The sequence below is a fragment of the Centrocercus urophasianus genome, unplaced genomic scaffold (genome assembly GCF_019232065.1).
Source record: "Centrocercus urophasianus isolate 14NV4802_14NV808 unplaced genomic scaffold, USGS_Curo_1.0 seq_15, whole genome shotgun sequence".
Lineage (NCBI taxonomy): Eukaryota > Metazoa > Chordata > Aves > Galliformes > Phasianidae > Centrocercus > Centrocercus urophasianus.
Genome location: NW_024884697.1, coordinates 11860775 through 11879609, shown reverse-complemented (window position 1 = coordinate 11879609; position 18835 = coordinate 11860775). Strand labels below are relative to the sequence as shown.

At 42.1% G+C, this 18835-nt stretch overlaps 1 protein-coding gene across 2 annotated transcripts in view; it reads right to left on the bottom strand.

Annotated features, from left to right (window-relative positions):
• The window catches only part of LHFPL3 (LHFPL tetraspan subfamily member 3), a 236452-nt gene extending 217779 nt beyond the window's left edge, over nucleotides 1-18673 (bottom strand). For both annotated transcript variants that reach the window (XM_042816365.1, XM_042816364.1), the window contains exon 1: nucleotides 18205-18673. In XM_042816365.1, the coding sequence (XP_042672299.1) occupies nucleotides 18205-18673 (469 nt within the window). The remainder of the gene's footprint in view (nucleotides 1-18204) is intronic.
• Between the last annotated feature and the right edge of the window lie 162 nt (nucleotides 18674-18835).

The window sequence follows — 18835 nt, the reverse complement described above, 5'->3', positions numbered from 1 at the left end:
GGGTTTCAATGCATGAGGCAAGTGCCACCCAAAAACACACTGAAGAATAAAGCTATACTTCTTGGCACAGCTTTCCTGGAACAGAGCAGCACGTCAGATTTCTCTTAATGTCTGTGATTGAAATTATCCATCCACCATCTCTGTAGGTTGCACTAAACTCACAGCTCAGGAACAGTATCCAGATCTTTGCCAGATTACTACCCTTGGGTGAAAATTGTTATCCTCTTACTGCTTTCACGCTCTTTGGAAGGAAACTCTTCCCAGGTGGGTATTAGTGTTAGAGAAGAAACAGATACACTTGTAGTACAATAGCAAGGATTATTTACCTGGAGTTTCACTATTATCCCTTTACTTCCAGGCTCACATCAGTTTTTCTGCCAGAAACACAAGTAAAGTGACAAGCAGAGCACACGTAGGATGAACAGCCTTTCAGAATTTCTAAGAGACAATTTGCAGGTTTTTCTCTGTTCTTCAGAGACTGGGATTTACCCTGCAGCAGTGTACCACAAATGACTATATATTTGCTTTTAAAACGTTACAGTGAAACCCACTTAGGCAGCCACCAACCATGACTGCACAAAAGGTGCTTAATTACACATTCCTGTAATTCTGAGCTACCTGGTTTTCTCATGAGCATCTATGTCATGTCTTATGCAAGAATTAGCTCAATTAAATGGGCTATTTTCTAAAAGGGCAAAGATTCTACTAAGAAAAATACTTCAGTAAGTGGAAGGAGAAAGTCTTCCCTCTTTATTTAGACTTAAACTAATTTCTGCTTTATACCAGAGAGCACTCAGAGGCTCTGAGCATGGGTCCTTCTGATCAAGATGAGGTTGCCCCTCTCCATTTATTTGAAGAAAACTCAATGTTGACTTCTGTTCCTCCAAGTCACTCAGCAAACAGATCTTCTTCTCTACGTATGCTGTCTTTCATGCATGCCAGTATCTATCCATTCAAAAGAAGATAAAGTTGAACAACCAGAACACATATAGGAAGGAAAACAGCACAGTGCTGAATCTTGTGGGAACTTAAGGCTAGTGCATTCAGCTGAGTGGTCCCCAGATGTGGCTTGAATATCTTTGGTAAGCACTTCTGTTCTCTACAGCAGTTCTTGCCAACAGAAAACCCTCCAGCATGCCAGTATGCTGGGGATGCTGAAAACCAGGAGTCTGAGCAATCTGTCACTCATGAAGATTCAAAAGAGAATCGCTGTGATGGCACTCACTGGCATTGTGAGCAAATGAGCCATGACCTGTATTTCTGGATTTGCTACAGTTCTTTTTCAAAAGAAAAAGCAAATCAAAAAGGCAGCGTAGTATTCTGCTGAATGCTGAAATGACCAAATAAGTAGGATCTACAACACCTTGGTTATCTGTCACTCATTCCTGTCTGTATGACAACATTCCTTTCAAGTCTGCCCATGATGGATGCAGCCTCAGTACTTGGGTTCTCAAGCTGGTGCATTTCAACCTATGCCATCTGCCTATGTCATCGAGTCACTTTGGTCTTGTCATGCATGCAAAAAGCCTGGGCTGGCTAAATGTGCTACACTGCACATATTTCCATTCTGCACAGCGAAAGGCTTAAAAACTGCCCATGGATTTCCTTCTCCAGCTCAGAACTGCTCTGCCATGATTGTAAAGCAACAGATGTCAAAACCCAGCGGAGCACCTCATTAAACACAGAGACAAACACACAAAATATGTTGTTTGAAATGACAACCCAGTGTGTTGATATACGTGTGCCACTATTTATCATCCTACAGATGGTTGCTTACTCTGAGGTACATCCACAAATATGTTTAACTTTGCTTTCCCCTATTCTAGGCAGTCACCATTTTTCCTTGTTTACATTGACTCCCACAAAGACGAAGTGAAGATCTCTGTGTTTTCACACGGGTGAAGGGTTGTGTTGCACAAAGCAAACACACAATCTGCATGCCATCGTCTCCTTGCAGTGGTAATAACCAATACCTGCGGAGCATTTTTTAAGGAGTTATCTCACTCTTATTTTGCAGATGGGAAAACTCAGAAAGGTGAAATGACTTACCAAGGTCACACAGCAGGCTATGCTCAGTACACAGTTGCTACCATCGCAAATTGGCTAGCTCATCAAGCTCATGCTACTCACACCATTCAGATACAATTCAAACAGTAATTATTATTTTTACTGCAATTTGCACTGCAGTCAGGGCTGGAGGTCACAGTCAGGATTCACCTATATTTGTTTCTGTGCAAACATAAAATCAAACACAGTCCTTGCTCAAGGGGGTGGCAGTCTCAGCAGGGACACAGCCCTGTGGGAACACAAAACACTGGGAAAAGGGAGGGAGCGACAGAGAACGGTGAAGTGAATGTAAGGTTTCATATTACTTTGGGTAACTGCAAAGTATAGAAGCTTATTATTACTTAAATAATTTAAGTGGGTAAGAAATATAAGCATGTTCCTGACAGCCATCTGCCTACTTATTTACATAGCAGTTTATCTTCATAATCGTATTTGCTCAAATACTTCCCTTTCGCTCCTGTGGTCTTTGCTTACACTGACAGATGGAAACCAGATCCCAGTATTCACACTTTGGGGGACTGACTCACACTGCACTAACCACAGACATACATTACACTGTACTTTCTATGGGATACATTACAACTAATTTTACAACTCCTCTCTAACCTGCTGCAAGAGCACTTCTTGCTGAAGACCTCTTTATGTGATATCTGCTTAAGCATTTTAGCACATGACAGCAAGGTATACTAGCTACAAGCTAATGAAATCATTTCCCTTGCACTAGCTTTTATTAAAATCTGTGGCAGTGTAACATGTATTAACTCCCACCTTACTGTCTGTTCTAATGTGGCTACATGTTAGCAATATATTATGCACCAAATGGCCATATAGCCACTCTTCTTTAGACTTAACTGTGTATAAAATTGGTTGCACAGTGATCACGTTATGTTTATATCATAAAGACAAATTTTCTCTTCTTGTAGAGTCACACTGGGTTTCATCTGATCATACAGCAGGATATTGAACATTACAAGTGTGCAGCAAGATCTCACCGTGATGTCATACAGTGTAAGAATTAATAGCTCTTCTAATGGCACCAACACGAGATTATTTGCAAGAGCAAAGTTGTTCAGTACCGAGTCAGGATTGCTGAGCAGTCCTTAGAAGTTAACCCATTATTTTTCTGGTGTGTACCTACCACTCTGTTATTCATTATTATGTGTGTATTTATGTAACACGTGAAAAAGGAACGAATTTCACAAAAGAAATATTTGATGACTGACATCTGTAATCTCAGATGGATATGTATTTTTTCTGCATTTCAATCAAGCCAAGCATTTAAAATGCTTCCAACCCATCAAAGCCAGAAGTTAAGCATGTGCATAAATCCTTTGCTCAGCTGATGCAGTCTGTTGCAATAAATGGCATCTTGCCATTGATTCTAACAAATTCTAGATCAGCACAATAATACCATAATGTACTCTAGAAGAGCTTGAGAAATCACAATTTAAATACATTATTTTAGAGAACAAAAGACTAAGCACTTCCTTGTTCCTATTCTCAAATAGCTAAATCCATATACAAATTAATGGCCTATCACAATGCCAGCTGAGGATGGCATTCCCATCAAAAGCAAAGGCATTACAGAACTTACATAAATATACTTACAAAATTTCATTTCAGACTATTAAAACTTTTCAGAAAATGATGCTAGGTATGTGTCACTACCTGCATTTATTCCAGTCTGACAGATACCAGTGAAGCTCAGCAGAACTGAGATACTTAAATAATTAGAACCTGACTTTCAGTCCTATGACAAATGGAAGCAATAAATAACAACAGCTTTGTTTAGCAATTGTCAATAGCTATTTTGCTGCTCTTTAAACACTATCCACTAATCTTCTTCAGAATCGGGTAATTCAAATGCCTTTATCATATTGCTGATACCTGGGATTTATAACACTGGCTTTATTTTAAACCCAGGTAAAAACACATTGAGAAAGAACTGTGATTGATAGTATACTGCTAATTTAGAACAAAATACTTCCATTTATCCCCAAACTCAGCCTATAAATCCAAGACATAGGCAAACCTAATTTCATAAAATTCAATACGTGAAAGCCTCTACATCGACATTACTGCGCTGTATATCACAACGGAGCGGATCAGAAAAGCAGAGCAGATGGTGCTTAGGACCTAATTTGCACTACACATGTTTCAGAGGTTTCACTTTGGACCAGGTTTAGTCAGTCCCATGGGTGGCACACACATTAGTAGTAGAAGTGTATTAGGCGTACTCCTAGATGACATCTTGTTTACTTCATTTAGGAAGAAATCCAGTTTGCATATCCTAAGGCAATAACATGAATCAAGGAGTAGTAAGCTGAGACAACTCGAAGATTTGTTTTAAAAATGCACTCCTGATTCAAACTAAAACACCATTTCAGTAACCCCGAGGGCTGGTTCTCCTGTTAATTGCTGGCTGAAACAGTTTTACATCAAAGTCTCTTACAGATAAGCCAAGAGTATAAACTAGAGTTTGATCCACTTGCCAGCAGCTGATGCCTAATGCCACTTGAGCTGTTCCTTTGTTTGAGACATCCATGTGCTGATGAGAGACAGAGAGCCTGTGGAAGACCTGTGTCCTTCTGACAAAGCAGTCAGAGGTCAGACAGGATCCCTGAGGCACTCCAAGCAGAGACACTTGGATGTAGGCAACTGCTTGGAGGCTTGGCCTTTGTAGACTGAGCATGTCTCCAACAACCAGAATGAGAACTTAGATGTCTTCCTCTTAGATTGACCTCTGCACATATAGCAGACACTGTACTGCATTTGTACTTCTCTGGTCTCCCAAAATGTTTATTCCGAGTTCATTACAGCGTAGCAGTGAACAGAGAAAGCTTACCTCCAACATTACATCTTAACTAAAACCATAAACACTACTGAAATCACTGCAGAAACACTTGGCTGGCCTTGCAAGATCCAGTTTAGGGCTGCCAAAACCTGTGATACCATACTACAGCAGCCTGACAGGCCAAGACAGATCTGCAGAGTCAGGTATCACTGTGCACATCCTCTGACACATCCCCTGCACTGCATGTATGCTTACCTGTTATCTAGTGTCATACAGCTCTTCTGCCCCCATAAAATGGAGCTGCCTGCTGAAGCATACCTTCAGACCTGATTTTGGAAAAGGCAGTCCCAAGGAACAGAAAAGAATTACACATCTTGCGAAGAAACAAAAATGCAGTTCTGTTTTTTCAGACAACCTCACTTCTGCCTTGGCACAATTCCCCCAACATACAATATAATTAAAAAGAAATGAAATGTTGTATTATGTGTTTAAAACTCAGCTGTTAAATTACCATCTTAGATTAATACAGAAACTCAAGGAATTCAGTGAGGCTAAATTTCAACTCAGATATTCGTATCTGCAGATCCGTCCCTGAGGGTGTAAAACCCTGATCAGGCATTTTTAAGTATGCATACTGCATCCAAAAGCTTTCATAGAAATGCACATGATTAAAAGTGTTTACACTGAAGCTCAGAGCATGCCTTTCTTCCATGGGTGTAGATGGAGTTGTTGGAAGCACTGAGCACTTGTTTATCCCATTGACAAAGTGCTCCCTCCCCTCCATCCTCTCAGCTGGTCGCAGAAGGCAGAAAAGAGGCAGAAGTGAGAGGATGTGGAACACTGCCACTTCCCATTCTGCACCACAAAGACTGCCCAATAACCTCGTTCTCTCTGAAAAATGCAGTGCATCTGACACAAACCAAAAACGAAACAATCACTGAAATATCAACAAGCTGCAGACATCTTTTCCTCTTAACTCGGCTGCTCAGGAAGACTGCTTGAGTAGCAGCATGGCATCACAAAACAGTTCAGTGAATGGAGAGATAACACGGGCTAACTTCTTTAAGAAACGTGCTTAGCCAAGCTCTATCTCAGATGTGCCAAGAACTGATGATTTGTAAATGGCTCTTCCTAAAAACCTGTTATTGCAGGATATTTTAAAGATTTACTTTTCAACTACTCTCACTTTAAAACACCAGTCTCTACCTTTTAAGGAACTGTATTACATTTTCTTACAGGAAATTGAGTATCCAAGTCCTGTGAAAATGTTGAATGCAAAGGGAAAATGTGAAGCACATTACAGCAGCAGCTGTTGAGACTGTTTTGCTCTTTTGTAAGGAAAATCCCGGCTTCTTTGTTTAGAATACTAGGCAGGAATAGAGCTACAGATGTGGCCACTGTCTATTTTTAATCCTAGAAGGTACTGAGGCAGTATTTAAAAAAAAAAAAAAAAAAAAAAAAAGAGCAAATGAGAATAGAATAGAAGAGAACATTCACCTAGATGGAACTTGTTCTGAGGAATGAGAAATGGAGGAACAAGGCACACTTGTTATGTACATCTCATGCTGTAACCTCTTCCCTACACTTGTCTTTTCCCAGGGTACCTCTCAGTATTTTGCCAAATCCACACCCATAAGAAAGTTGTTGCAGAGCCTTGATGCTCGAGTAATTAGAGACTTCCTTTTAATTTCCAGGCTGAAGTGATTTATATCTAGGTTATATCCATTTGTTCTTGTCCCGCCATTAGCCACAAGTTTAAAATCATTATTTTTCAATCTATGGTCCATGAAGTCAGGAGGGGTATATAAACTACTTCTAAGAGAATTTTAAAATGTAATGAAGCAAAACAGACCTAATAGAATGTAATTTACTCTAACAATGCTACAGGGTATGCAGTACCATCTCTGGAAAAAGTTTAGGAATCCACAAATCAAATAAAATTGAAAACCACCAGCTTAAGCTGTCCTTTTGCCTTCCTCTTGTTTATTAAACCTCTGATATGATTTCAGATAGAAGACATGGACCTTTTCTCAACATTTCTCTTTCTACACTAAGGACACCAACTTTTCCTAGTTTTTCCTTGCAAGAAATGTCTCTGTTCTCCTAACTGTCCTGCTCAGCCTTGTTGCAGCTATTGACCTTTCCGACAGAACTGGACATGTTTTGCCAGAATCCCACATTGCAGTCCCTCACTAGCACTGCCCGAAGTCAACTGGAAACAGTTCATGAAATAAATCCCAGGATCAGATATATCCTCTGTGCTACGCTGGAACCTCACTGTCATCCTTTGGTGAGCTGATACACTCAGGTTCTCTCTTCACTCATTTTTATTTGCCCTCAGCTGCATGGCCTGTCCTTCTGCACTACCGAGTCCATGCCACTGCTGTCTCCCCTCTCCTGAAGGTCTATGTGTCGTTCCAACCTGTCCTTGTACAGAACCATGCAGACATATGCTGGACAACTGGTGATGTATCAGCTTGGGAATTTGTGCTGGTACACAGCTGGTGACGCCACACCAACAAATAGCAAATGTCTGATATGAATGGAATTACTTAGAAAAAGGGCATAAAGTCTTTTTCAATAGTCCAGGTTATGCAGTATCTACAGCAAAACTCCTAGATGCCTAATGCAAAACTGTATTTTTCTTGTCTAATGACCATGAACTGCAATTTCAAGATTTTTCTTTACTAATGTTCTAATTTTCCTTCATCAGTAATAGGAAGGCTAAATAGAAAGGCACAGCAACCAAGTAGTAATTAACTTTCTTTAGAGGAACATAAAGCTACAAGGATGAGTAATTTTACTGTCACGGAAAGTCTAATACTTCTCTCATGGAATTATTCTTAAAACTCTGAATTAACTGTTTGGGAAGCTACACTGAATGTCTCTGAAGTAAAGCCTCAGCACGCAGCAGTCTTATAATGCGATGTTCAGAGACTGTTAATCAAGCTTTAGATACCTGGGAAAAATCTGGTTTTGAAGCACAGAGTCTACATCAGAAAGAAGGTTCATTAATGATTTTTGGGCTCATATGTCACATTTTCCCACTCTCTAGGTCAAACACTTTCGTGGCTCACTCCCACACCATTTTGAATAACTTTTTGCTCCTGCCAAAGCTTACAAGAATCTTTCATTTTCAGGGAGGACTTACCAAGCCAGCTGCACTTAATGCAAATTTTTCATCTACATTTTTTTGTTATAAATTTAAATAATGAAAGTCAGAAATGAATACTATGGCACTGAGCTGCAGTTACAAACTGATTTAAATTAAAGTAATAAATTCCATGCTACCTTCAGTTCCCTGCACAAAATTAATTCTGGAGATCCTCATTTTGAGATTTTGCTATGTATTGGCTATGTCTATGTGGATGAATTAAGCGGTGCCAGGGAATATTCCCAGGCATCAAAACTCAAGTGTCCATGGTATTACATTGCAAAGAATTGTCCCCAGCATGTGCCAAGCAATGATTTTTGTGTGTTCCAGCTAACTCTTCCCAAAAACTGTTAGGACACTCCAAGAATGGCTCCCAAGAGGCAGTTTCAGGTGGGCGACCTAGCTTTATTAGGTAAAAATACGAAATAGATGGCCACTGGCCATTGCACCAGCTGAGGCTGCACCAGGGGCTGGCACTGGACATGCTTAATTTGCCTGTGTGGGCACAGCCATGGTGTGCCTCTGCTGGATTCCAGCAAGCTGAGGAGATACCCACACACAGTGGAGCTTCACTTGGAAGGCTGTTAATCTCCACGAGTCCAAAAGGATCACATGCAGATGCTTCAAGCTCACATGCTGTCATCTGGGCTGTTGGAAAACAACCTCTCCAGGCCTCCTCTTGCTTACATCAAGAGACTGTGTGTTATAAAGGAGTTTGAGACGTGTTGGCTTTACTGCAGGCAGGCCAGCACCCTGTTCCTGCAGAGGCAGAGTGGAGGGTGGGCAGCAGGAGAACACACAGCTCTGGCTCTCCTCCCTTCTCCACTGAAATCTTCCCTGATCTTATGAGGCCTTGCTCTATCTTATTCATGCTGCTGCGGCACAAAGTTTGTCATGACGAAGTATTGTAAGACCATGGCTGAACACAGCCAAGGACAGCAATCCAAGGCACATCACTCACATGAAATTACTGACCTTATTCAGTGAACTTCTATAGGAAATGACATGACTTTTGACTTGCAACAGGAAGCAAAAAAAAATTCCCATGGTTTCACAAACAGCAGCTTCTAAACATCTCAACTCAGAATGTCCATATTTGACCTTGTAAGCACAGCACATCTTATCTTTCTTCCCTATAAACTTTTCCTTTCTGAAAGGTAACTAGAAAAATAAGGAGAGGAATGTGTGACACCTCATCAACTGTCTGCAATAATTTATTTTAAACCGTTTATTCTGTAGCTCTCTCCCTCTGATGCAGTCTCAATTACTTGATTGAATAATATTCTCTGAAATAGCACATGATGTGCTTGTGTCAAAGAGGCTCTCCACAGAGGCCATCAGCTACCTTTTAAAATCAATGAAATTCATGAATTTGCATCTGGCTTCTCAAGGAGAAAATAAAGGAACCTTTTCCCCCAGTACGTATGACCTTCTCATTTCAAGGCCAGCTTATTTCAAGTTTTCTGTACCTCTGAATGCCGGTGTGAAAATGGATAATATCTTTCTTAGAGGAGATGGATCTTAAAGTCTATTATATTCCCCTTCTTAAGGATTCCAGCCATAATTCTCTCTTAGTAATTGGGATTTGCACACTGTTCCACACAGTAATGCATATTCTAGCTATCCACTCTGTCATGCTGCCACTGCATTTTTAACAATGCTGATAGCAACTGATATTATCAAATTCTTCAGGCTTTTTGGGCTCTCTGCTCATGCACGTATTTTTTTCATTTCACATTTCTGAGCAAAAATGCTTTTATTTTTCCCTTTGTGATGCATTGCTGCTGTGACCCTGCCACTCCTTGCAGCTGGATCCTGTTAGTTTTCAAATACTGAGACCACACTGCCTGATCACGCCACAGATTTTCTATCCTGATATGTTTGCTGTCTTTATGTTTGCAAGATCAAAGCTGATGCTGCTTACACAACAGTGCTGGAAAGGTTCACTTTTGAAAAGGTAAAAGAACTTCAGTGTTTGAAAGCCTACCCTTGTTTTATACTATGTCTCCTGCTACTGATAATACATGTATCTCCTCATTCTTGCTTCATTTTCTGTATAGCAATTTTCTTCATTAAACTTCTAGAAGGAATTACAGAAAAAACTAAGCAGCAGCCTTATTCCACACCAGTGAAGCCCCTCTGCTGCAAGCAAGGAGAGCTGGGCCAACACCAGTTGCTTCTAAAAACTTCATTCCCATTTCTTTTTCCCCAACAGTATCTAAGTTCTCAGCTCACCTGATTTCAAGAAGTAAAATTCTCCTTTTTTAAATTCTCCTCTGGTTTCTTTCTCTTCTCTTATGTATCTTTTTTTTTTTTTTTTTTCTTTTTCTTCTGATGAAATGGAATTTGTCCTCAAATTGCCAGGATAACTTCACACATTTCCTTTTATATTTTACTGTTCTGTTATCTTATTGTTTCTCAGGCAGTGGACCACAACCCCCAGGATGTTCATAAAAGGCACTTTGGGACAGTTAAAAGATGCTGAAATTTTTATTACACTCTAAAACAAAACATATCTCTTCTCCGTTCCCAAAACGCCGTTATCTCTCAAAATCAAGCTTTGCTATCAAATTCTCAAATCACTCATACAAATAAATGATATACACTTCTTAGATGATACATTTTACCCATGTTCTCTATAGGATTAAGACTGATGTGGATGTGTGATTTTGAGTGTGATGACCAATTTCAGCCCAATTTGACGGATGGTAGACATCTCCAAGATGCACAACTTCTGCACATTCTGTGAAAAAACTGGTACTGGGGGGAAGTGGAGAGGATCCCAAATTTCCACTAGCAGAAAGACAGGGAGAGTTTAAGAAAGCCAAGTGGCAGCTCGAGGACTTCAAATCAACACACAAATATCTTTCAGCCAGCTGTAGGACATACTGTGTCCTTGCCAGCTATACAGGTAAAGAGCCTCTGAGAAATCTGAGAGCTCAACTACAAAAATAGAACTGATATTCTCAGAGGAAGGGGATGATGGGATGTAGGAGAAAACTGGTGATGCTGTGAATATAGGGTATTTGGGGAAAGAAATAACTGTTAGGGATGCAAAGGAGAAACTGAGCCAGAACATTTTTCTCTCAGTTCTACTGTTCACAGAACGCAGTTTTACCTCTGTTTTTATAGCCAAAGCATGGAACTCATAAAATGTTTCTGCAGAATGGAACTCAGCAGGCTGCACAGCCACATCACAGTTTTCACCCACAACTTTCCAATCCAACCCTCAGTTTTTCACCTTTCCAAACGACACAAAGAATTGTCCAGCTCACCTCAGAACAGGAGTAATGCCCAGGCCAATACAGGAAAGCCCAAGCCTAACAAGAAGGTTACCTCTGGAGCTGAACAGATGGAAGATCTTAATGGCAGCATGAATTCCCTCTGAGAGAAAAAAGGCTACACACCAGGCCCACTTGAACTGCAGATGTCCTTATAGGCTTGATGAAACAGTCCATCTGTTGGCAAGCCAAGCACCACAGCTGATTCCCTGCTCCATGCCTGCTCACACAGCTCCAGCACCCTATTTTCCCACGATGTAGGATATCTTCACTATCATCAAACCCATCAGTAATCTGCCAGAATTTTCTGCCAAAGTTCTGGCACCCATGGCTGCTCATGATCTCTAAATAACCTCAGTCAGATCACCTGGTGGGTCAGCATAAATGCTGAAGCTCAGTTCAAAGCCTGCTGATGTTCCTGGGCTTGCTTTCCTCTCTCAACCTTCACACGCATCCCTCTTTTTACAGAAGAAGAGCCCCATGGAAACAGAGGTGTGCAGATATGGTGGTTAAGGACCACTGGTCTGACATAAGAATATTAAATTAATGCTAAGAAGTACTCAGTACTGTGCCTCACGAGGTACTTTGCTTCTGCTAAGTTAAACCACATCTCTTAGAAAGAGGTGCTCAATACTATCTAAAGACTTAACTGGTAAAAAAAAAAACCAACACCCTGTAAAGATAACTTACAAATGAAGCTTAAGTTACAAAGCCATATGCCTCATGGCTAATGCAAACATTCTGAACTTCAGATTTCAAACACAGCATTTGTCAAATTAAGGAACAATGTACTACTTGAGATCTCCTCCTGTGGGTCCTCATACACCATAATCTGTCAATTTTTAATCTTTTTTTTGAATAGCAAGAACACTCACCCCTTCAGCTCTTCTTTCATTTACTTAAATCTATCTTGAAATCTTTCTGACTCTATACATGAAAGGGAATGATGTTGGAACCAGACAGAGTGTGCTTGGGCAACATGGTGGGCGACAGAAAACCTTTTTTTTTTTTTTGCACTCACATTCAGGTATCAAATTGGATCTCATGAGTGCAGCAATGCAGTGAGAGCTCTACTCAGATGCTCATCTACCACAGCCCCCAGTCCCTCTTCTAAATAGCTGTTTTTCATAATATGGTCTTCTATAAGTAGGATGCTCCCCATATTTTAAAGAAGTTTTATGCTGCATTTGGTATTTTAAAATATGGGTTGTTCAAGCAAGCCCAGTTCATTGTGATATCTGAATGTCTAGCTACACTTGCTATTATTTATTAAACAACTATGTGCCATCTGAAAACTTCAGCAACAGTTAATACACATTTCTGTTCTAACAAATTGATAAGGATACTTAAGAATTCTGGGCTGCAAACAACACCATTGTCTGACTCCCCGAGGCACCCTGCCTATGTCCTGGCATGAGGCTGGGTTCTTCCAGCCTTCCACAATTCACCCCTATAACAACATCCAAAAGACAGCATTAACAAAGGCTCTGAGTGCTTCAAGGTCAAGACTTTTAAGACTCTTACATAAGTCTCCTTGTCCTGCAGACTTCTTTCAAGTAGAAAGGCAAACAATCAACACAGCTGCCATGAAGAACTTCACCTTTTCATTGTGAACAACACCGTTTTAAATGGACTTTTAATTGTGGCATGTAACCTCTCTCCTATGTCTGCTTTGGCTCCTAAGAACTGAAAATTGGGTAATATGAAATCACTTTCAAAAGGAGTTCCTGGGAAAATCTGGGAAGTGTGGAAAGCCTGATATCCACACCATGCAAGTTAGTAACAACTATGAAGGACAACAGATTATGTCCAAAGCAAGCAAGGCAGAACCAATGCAGCTATTTTAAGTCAGGTTTTGCAAAATTAGAGTTCTGTGAAGATGCCAAAACACTCACATTGTGGAAATGTGGCTAACAAAGTCCGCTTGGGTTTTGATAAATCTGTCATTCACAGGTCTTAAAAAAATGAAACTCCCAGAGGATAAAAATAAATGTCCTTGTAAGGAGAAATAATTGGAAACAGATGGTAGGAGAATACTGTCAATTTTCAGAGTGGAGAGAGGTCAATGGTGGAGTCCTGCAGGGATCCGTGCTGGAACCTGGGAGCTGTTCACTCATTTATAAATGAGCTAGAAAGCAGAGTAAACAGAGAGGTGACAAAGTTTGCTGCTGATAACCATTCAGGTGAGCTAAGATAGAGGCTGACTATGAAGAAAGACTTTTCAATATTGAGTGACTAGGCAATAAAAAGACAAATTAAATTTAGTGTAGATAAATAAATATGAGATCATTTCTTCAAGGGGAAAATACCTAACCTCACAAAATGATGTGCTCCAAGGTGACTATTACCACTTCAGGAATGAGATCTTGGGGTTATAATAGGCAGTTCTATGAAAACATCAGCCCACTGCTCACTTGCAGTGCAAAAGCAAGAATTAGGAATTACTAGGAGAGGATCAGAGAATGAAAGAGAGAATATTATTATGGCATTGAATAAATGGATGTTTTTTTCTGTCTTGAATGCTGCATGTAGTTCTGGTTCCACCACCTTCAAAAAAGGTGGACAACGCAGGCTGGAAATGGCACAGGCAAGGGCAGCAATCAGGAACAAAGGAATGGTACAACCCAAAGACTAATCAGCTAAAGATTCTGCAGGTCTCATAAACAGGTAACTGAGGGAAGACAACAACAGTCTAATTAGGAAAGGCGCTGGGAAAGTGCTTGGGGACCCACTGTTCACTGCCTCTTTCAATACATGAGCCAAGGAGTTAGATGAGTTCAAAAAATGATTAGGTGATAAATCATAAGAAAGAAATTCCACCAAGAGCTTTGAAATGCTAAGGCTTTGGCTCAGGAAATCCCTGAACTCAGGTGCTGGAGGAAGGTAGAGCACCGTGACGAAAAATTAGTTTCTTATGCCCTTGCACGTTTGTAGCACTTATAGTTGTCTAACTGTGAGAGAAGACACTGGACTAGGCAGGCCAGTGGTTTGCCTTGGGACACGTGCTCTAAGTTGCTTTGTTCAATCTTAGACTTAGGTATCCACTGAAAAACATACACACTGCTATTGTCCTATTCATCCATGGAACATTTATATGCCTTTCTTTTGTTTTGCCTGCTTTTACCTTTTCTGTAACTTGCAACTTTATAGCAAAGAAAAAAGTAATGAAAAATGTCTAATAAAAAAAATCACAGGAGAACTGAAGCGCTTGTTTAACTTCCATAGGAAAGAATCTTAATAAATGTCTTTATTTGTGAGTTTCCTTGCAAGCTTTAGATGCCAGGTATTAAAAAGCAATAATACTTCATCTCTAACACCTTCACTAAGTGCCTTTGTTCACACAGCTGCTCAAATTAGGTAAACATACATACAAGAATGTATGATTCTGAAATGTCAGAAGGGGGGGCTAGAGAATCAGAGAACTGTGGGGGTTGGAAGGAACCTCTACAGATAATGGAGTCCAACCCCCCTGCCAAAGCCCTACACCAGGTTGCACAGGTAGGCATCGAGTTGGCTCTTGAACATCTCCATAGAAGGAGACTCCACAACCTCTCTGGGCAGCCTGTTCCAGTGCTCTGTCACCCCCACTATGAAGAAGTTCTTACACATTTGTGCAGAACTTCCTGTGCTTCAGTTTCCCCTTGTCCTATTGCCACACAGCACTGAAAAAGAGTCTGGCCTCATCACTTTGCCTGCCACATCTTAGATGTTTATAGACATTGATCTGTCTGAGTCTTCTTTTCCCCATGCTGAACAGACCCAGGCCACTCAGCCTTTCCCATAAGAGAGGTGCTCCAGGCCTTTATCATCTTTGTGGCCCTCCGCCGGACTCTCTGTGCTCTATTCCTTCATCCCCCAGCTTGCATTCATAGTGGGGGTTGCCAAAACCCAGGTGCAAGACCTTGCACTTGGTTTTGTTGAACCTCATGAACCTCACCTGAGCCTGTCTAGGTCTTTGTGGATGGCATCCCATTCCCTGGGCATGCTGACTGCACCCACACTTGGTGTTACCTGCAAACTTGCTGAGGATGCACTAGATCCAACTCTCAATGTTACTGATGAAGATAATAAAGTGCTTCCGTCCCAGTACTGACCTCTGAGGGAAATCACTGTCACTGATCTCCATCCAGACACTGAGCCACTGACCAATACTCTCTGGGTACAATCTTGCAACCAGTTTCTCATCCATCAAACAGATGATGTATTGTGTACCCTGACAGCATTAAGCACATAGAGCAAAATAAAACAATACAAGCAATGGTAAAAGCATTAAGGAGTCTAATGTATGTTGTCCTCACATACACATAGGAAATTCCTTTTATTCTTGGATTTTTCTGCTTAATCATGTATAGATATGATAAAATGAAGACAAGGATTCAGAATGCACGTGCCCAAGACACTGTGCATCTTTTCCTTAATTAAAAAACCACCTCTTCAAAACAAGAGCTATATCATGCTGACGATTCACAATGACTCACACAGTTGCAAATGTGATCAAAATGTTTCTTTTAAAGAAATATGATCCTAAGCTATTATTTGTAACCCTAAATGAAGCACGACCCCATGTTGAAAAAGAACTTATAGGGAGACTTAAATTTCATGAAGTATTACTACATGGTCTAACTGAATATTAATACTACTAAGGTACAAAATAGCAAGCAAAATGAAAGCCACTCCCATCCACTTGTTTATTTTACTACTTCAGACTCAGTTTTGTTTCTGTGCAATGCATATGCCATACACAGGTAATTGACATTACTATATCGTTACCTGTGAAATAAGCATCTAAAGCTTGCTTTGCTACTTACTTACATTCCCAAAACAGTAAAACAATAACAAAAGCCAATCAGATAGCTTATAGGAAAGCTATCAGAACTCATTAAAATTCCCTTGTGCTGCACATTTTGTTCCATGTCATACCCATGTCTTAATTGCATAGCTTTCTTCTCCAAAGGAAGTGCCCAAACCAATGCAGATTTTCTCTCCTTTCGAGGAAACTTCTTTGGTGTAACACAGAACAGTCAGGCCAATGCTAAATTAAATTACAACATTCAGCAAACAACAAAATAATTCTCTATGAATAGCCACTATCATTACAGTTCTTCCAAGGCATTCCCATAAGAACCGGGAATGATGGCCAATAATCACGTGGCTTTAAAGGCATTCCCCTAATATTTAAATTTTGGATTTCAGTAGTCTGAAAAATGATTCTGCTACTGATCTAAAAGTCCTTTTATTGACTTTTAATGCCAACAGCACATCTACCAGCTTCAGAGACTATGAGGCAAAAGCATGTCGTTTTGCCTTAAAACATATCATCAGTGTCCCATCTGAATACATGCATCATGGTGTACCCTGGATGGACTTCACGCCAGCTACATGCAGTGGTTTCTAAACATTGTTATTCACCTGTGCAGAAATACAGTAAATAAATCAGATTAATTTTTATCTACTCTATACTAGCTTCTAGTGGCATAGAAAAGTAGAACCCTGTAAGTAAAATACAGTTATCCCTAATGTCAGTAAGTATAAGATAGCTGGAAATTGTGCTGTCCTACTGCATACAGTACACAAACAGAAGAGGCTGAGGATGCACCAAACCAGTATATATTCGTGCTATCTTTTACAGGTGGAGCAGTAGCTGAAAGCAAAAGTCCTTAACAGAGCAGAGGAGACATTCAGTGGTGCAAAGATGGAACACTTTGCTCTGCCTGCAGCCAACTGACATGACTACGTGCAATTAACAACACTGTATTGGGATGAGTGTTACTGAACAGACAAAGTAGCCACCAACATCACATAGGATTCCCAATGCAGAGAAGAGGAACCCAATCTCAATCTCACTGGCAGGGAGAGAAAATTTACTGATCTCAAGTGTCTGCGGATCATTCCCCAGGTGACAAGAAACTGCACAGAAACTCAAATAACAAGAAGAGCATAAAATACATAGAACACACGTAGAAACAGAGAGAGATGGATAAAGCTGTCTCACACAAACCAGAAATTTCCACTAAGCCTCATGAACTAGGTGGCAAGAAGCTGTTCAGGAAACGACTCAGAACAATTATTGCTCAGAAAATGAAACGAATATAGGTCAGTTTGGGGGACTGAAAAGTGAGTGTGAGCCCATTCGGGAGACATTTTGCTCTGCCTTCCTAACAGCAACCCCTGAACTTCTCCTTTTCAGGAATCTATCAGGAAGACAAGCAGAAGGGATACTTTGACTTTACACTTTTTTCTCCCCCAAATTAATCAAGAATTGATCTTTCCTATCTCACTGAAACCGATTTTATTGCTATCCCAACTCCAGAGACCATTCCATCCTCCCTCTCTGCCTTCCCACTGCACACAAACTGCCACATCCCCACCGACTCAGAATGAAAGCAGTGTTGAAGATGCGAGAAGGGATGTCCTGGTGTTCCCTCTCCTTTTTATCATGCGCTTTCCTCAGGGAGACTCTGGATGTGATGGGGAAAGTCAAACGAAGTCAGGCGACTAGCAAAGGAGATGAGATTTCCGCACACTCTGGATGTATAGAGAGACGCAAGCCTCGTAAATGGGGGGGGCAGGATCCAACCCCAACCTCAGGCACGCGGACTCCAATTCCAGCCTCACCCCGAGCTCTCGCTCCGTCCCGAGCCCGGCGTTAACCCCACCGCGCTCAGCCACCCCCACCCGCCGCTGCCACTTCCATTTTCTCCCGACCTCAGCAGCAGACCAAGCGCCGGAGCACGGGGCCGGCAGCGCTGCGGGCAGGCCGGGGCCGAGGGGCCGCCCGGGGCCACGGGGCAGGGTCGGGGTCAGAGCCGCCCGCCCGCCCTTCCAGCCCGGATCCACCGCCCCGCCGCGAGTCCCGGACCGCGACGGGCGGCGTGGAGCCCCCGGGCCGGGGCCGCTGCCCCACTCACCCGAGGTCAGCTGCATCCAGGCACAGATCTTGTAGACGGTGGCCGTGTTGCAGAAGAAGAAGAGGATGAAGCAGACGATGCAGGCGATGATGAGCATCATCGAGAGCCCGATGAAGAAGGAGGCGGCTTTGAACGCTCCCGAGGGCAGGCTGGAGAAGTCCGTGAAGCTGCCCCGGCAGGTGAGTTCCCGGCTGAAGCCGTTGCCGATGCAGTAGTGGAAGAGCCCGAAGTAGCCCGCCTGCGGCGTGTCCACGCCGTCTCCGATCCAGTAGGGCTGGATGAAGCACACCACGTTGACGATGGCAAAGCAGATGGTGAAGATGGCCCAGAGCACGCCGATGGCCCGCGAGTTCCGCACGTAGTTGGTGTGGTAGATCTTGGCCGCCTCCTGAGCCGGGAGCATCCCCGCTGCTGCCGCTCCCGCCGAGCCCGCTCCCGTCGCCGCCGTCCCTGCAGCCGCTCCGGGCATCCTCGCCGAGAAGCTCCCCCCTCCCCTTCCTCCTCCTCCTCCTCCGCCCCGCTCACTCCTCTCGACGCGACGCGCTCCGCCGCTGCGTGCGAGAGCCGAGCAGCCCCTCCGCCGGGCTTCCGCGGCGCCGCGCCACCACCGCCACCGCCGCCGGCAGCGCGG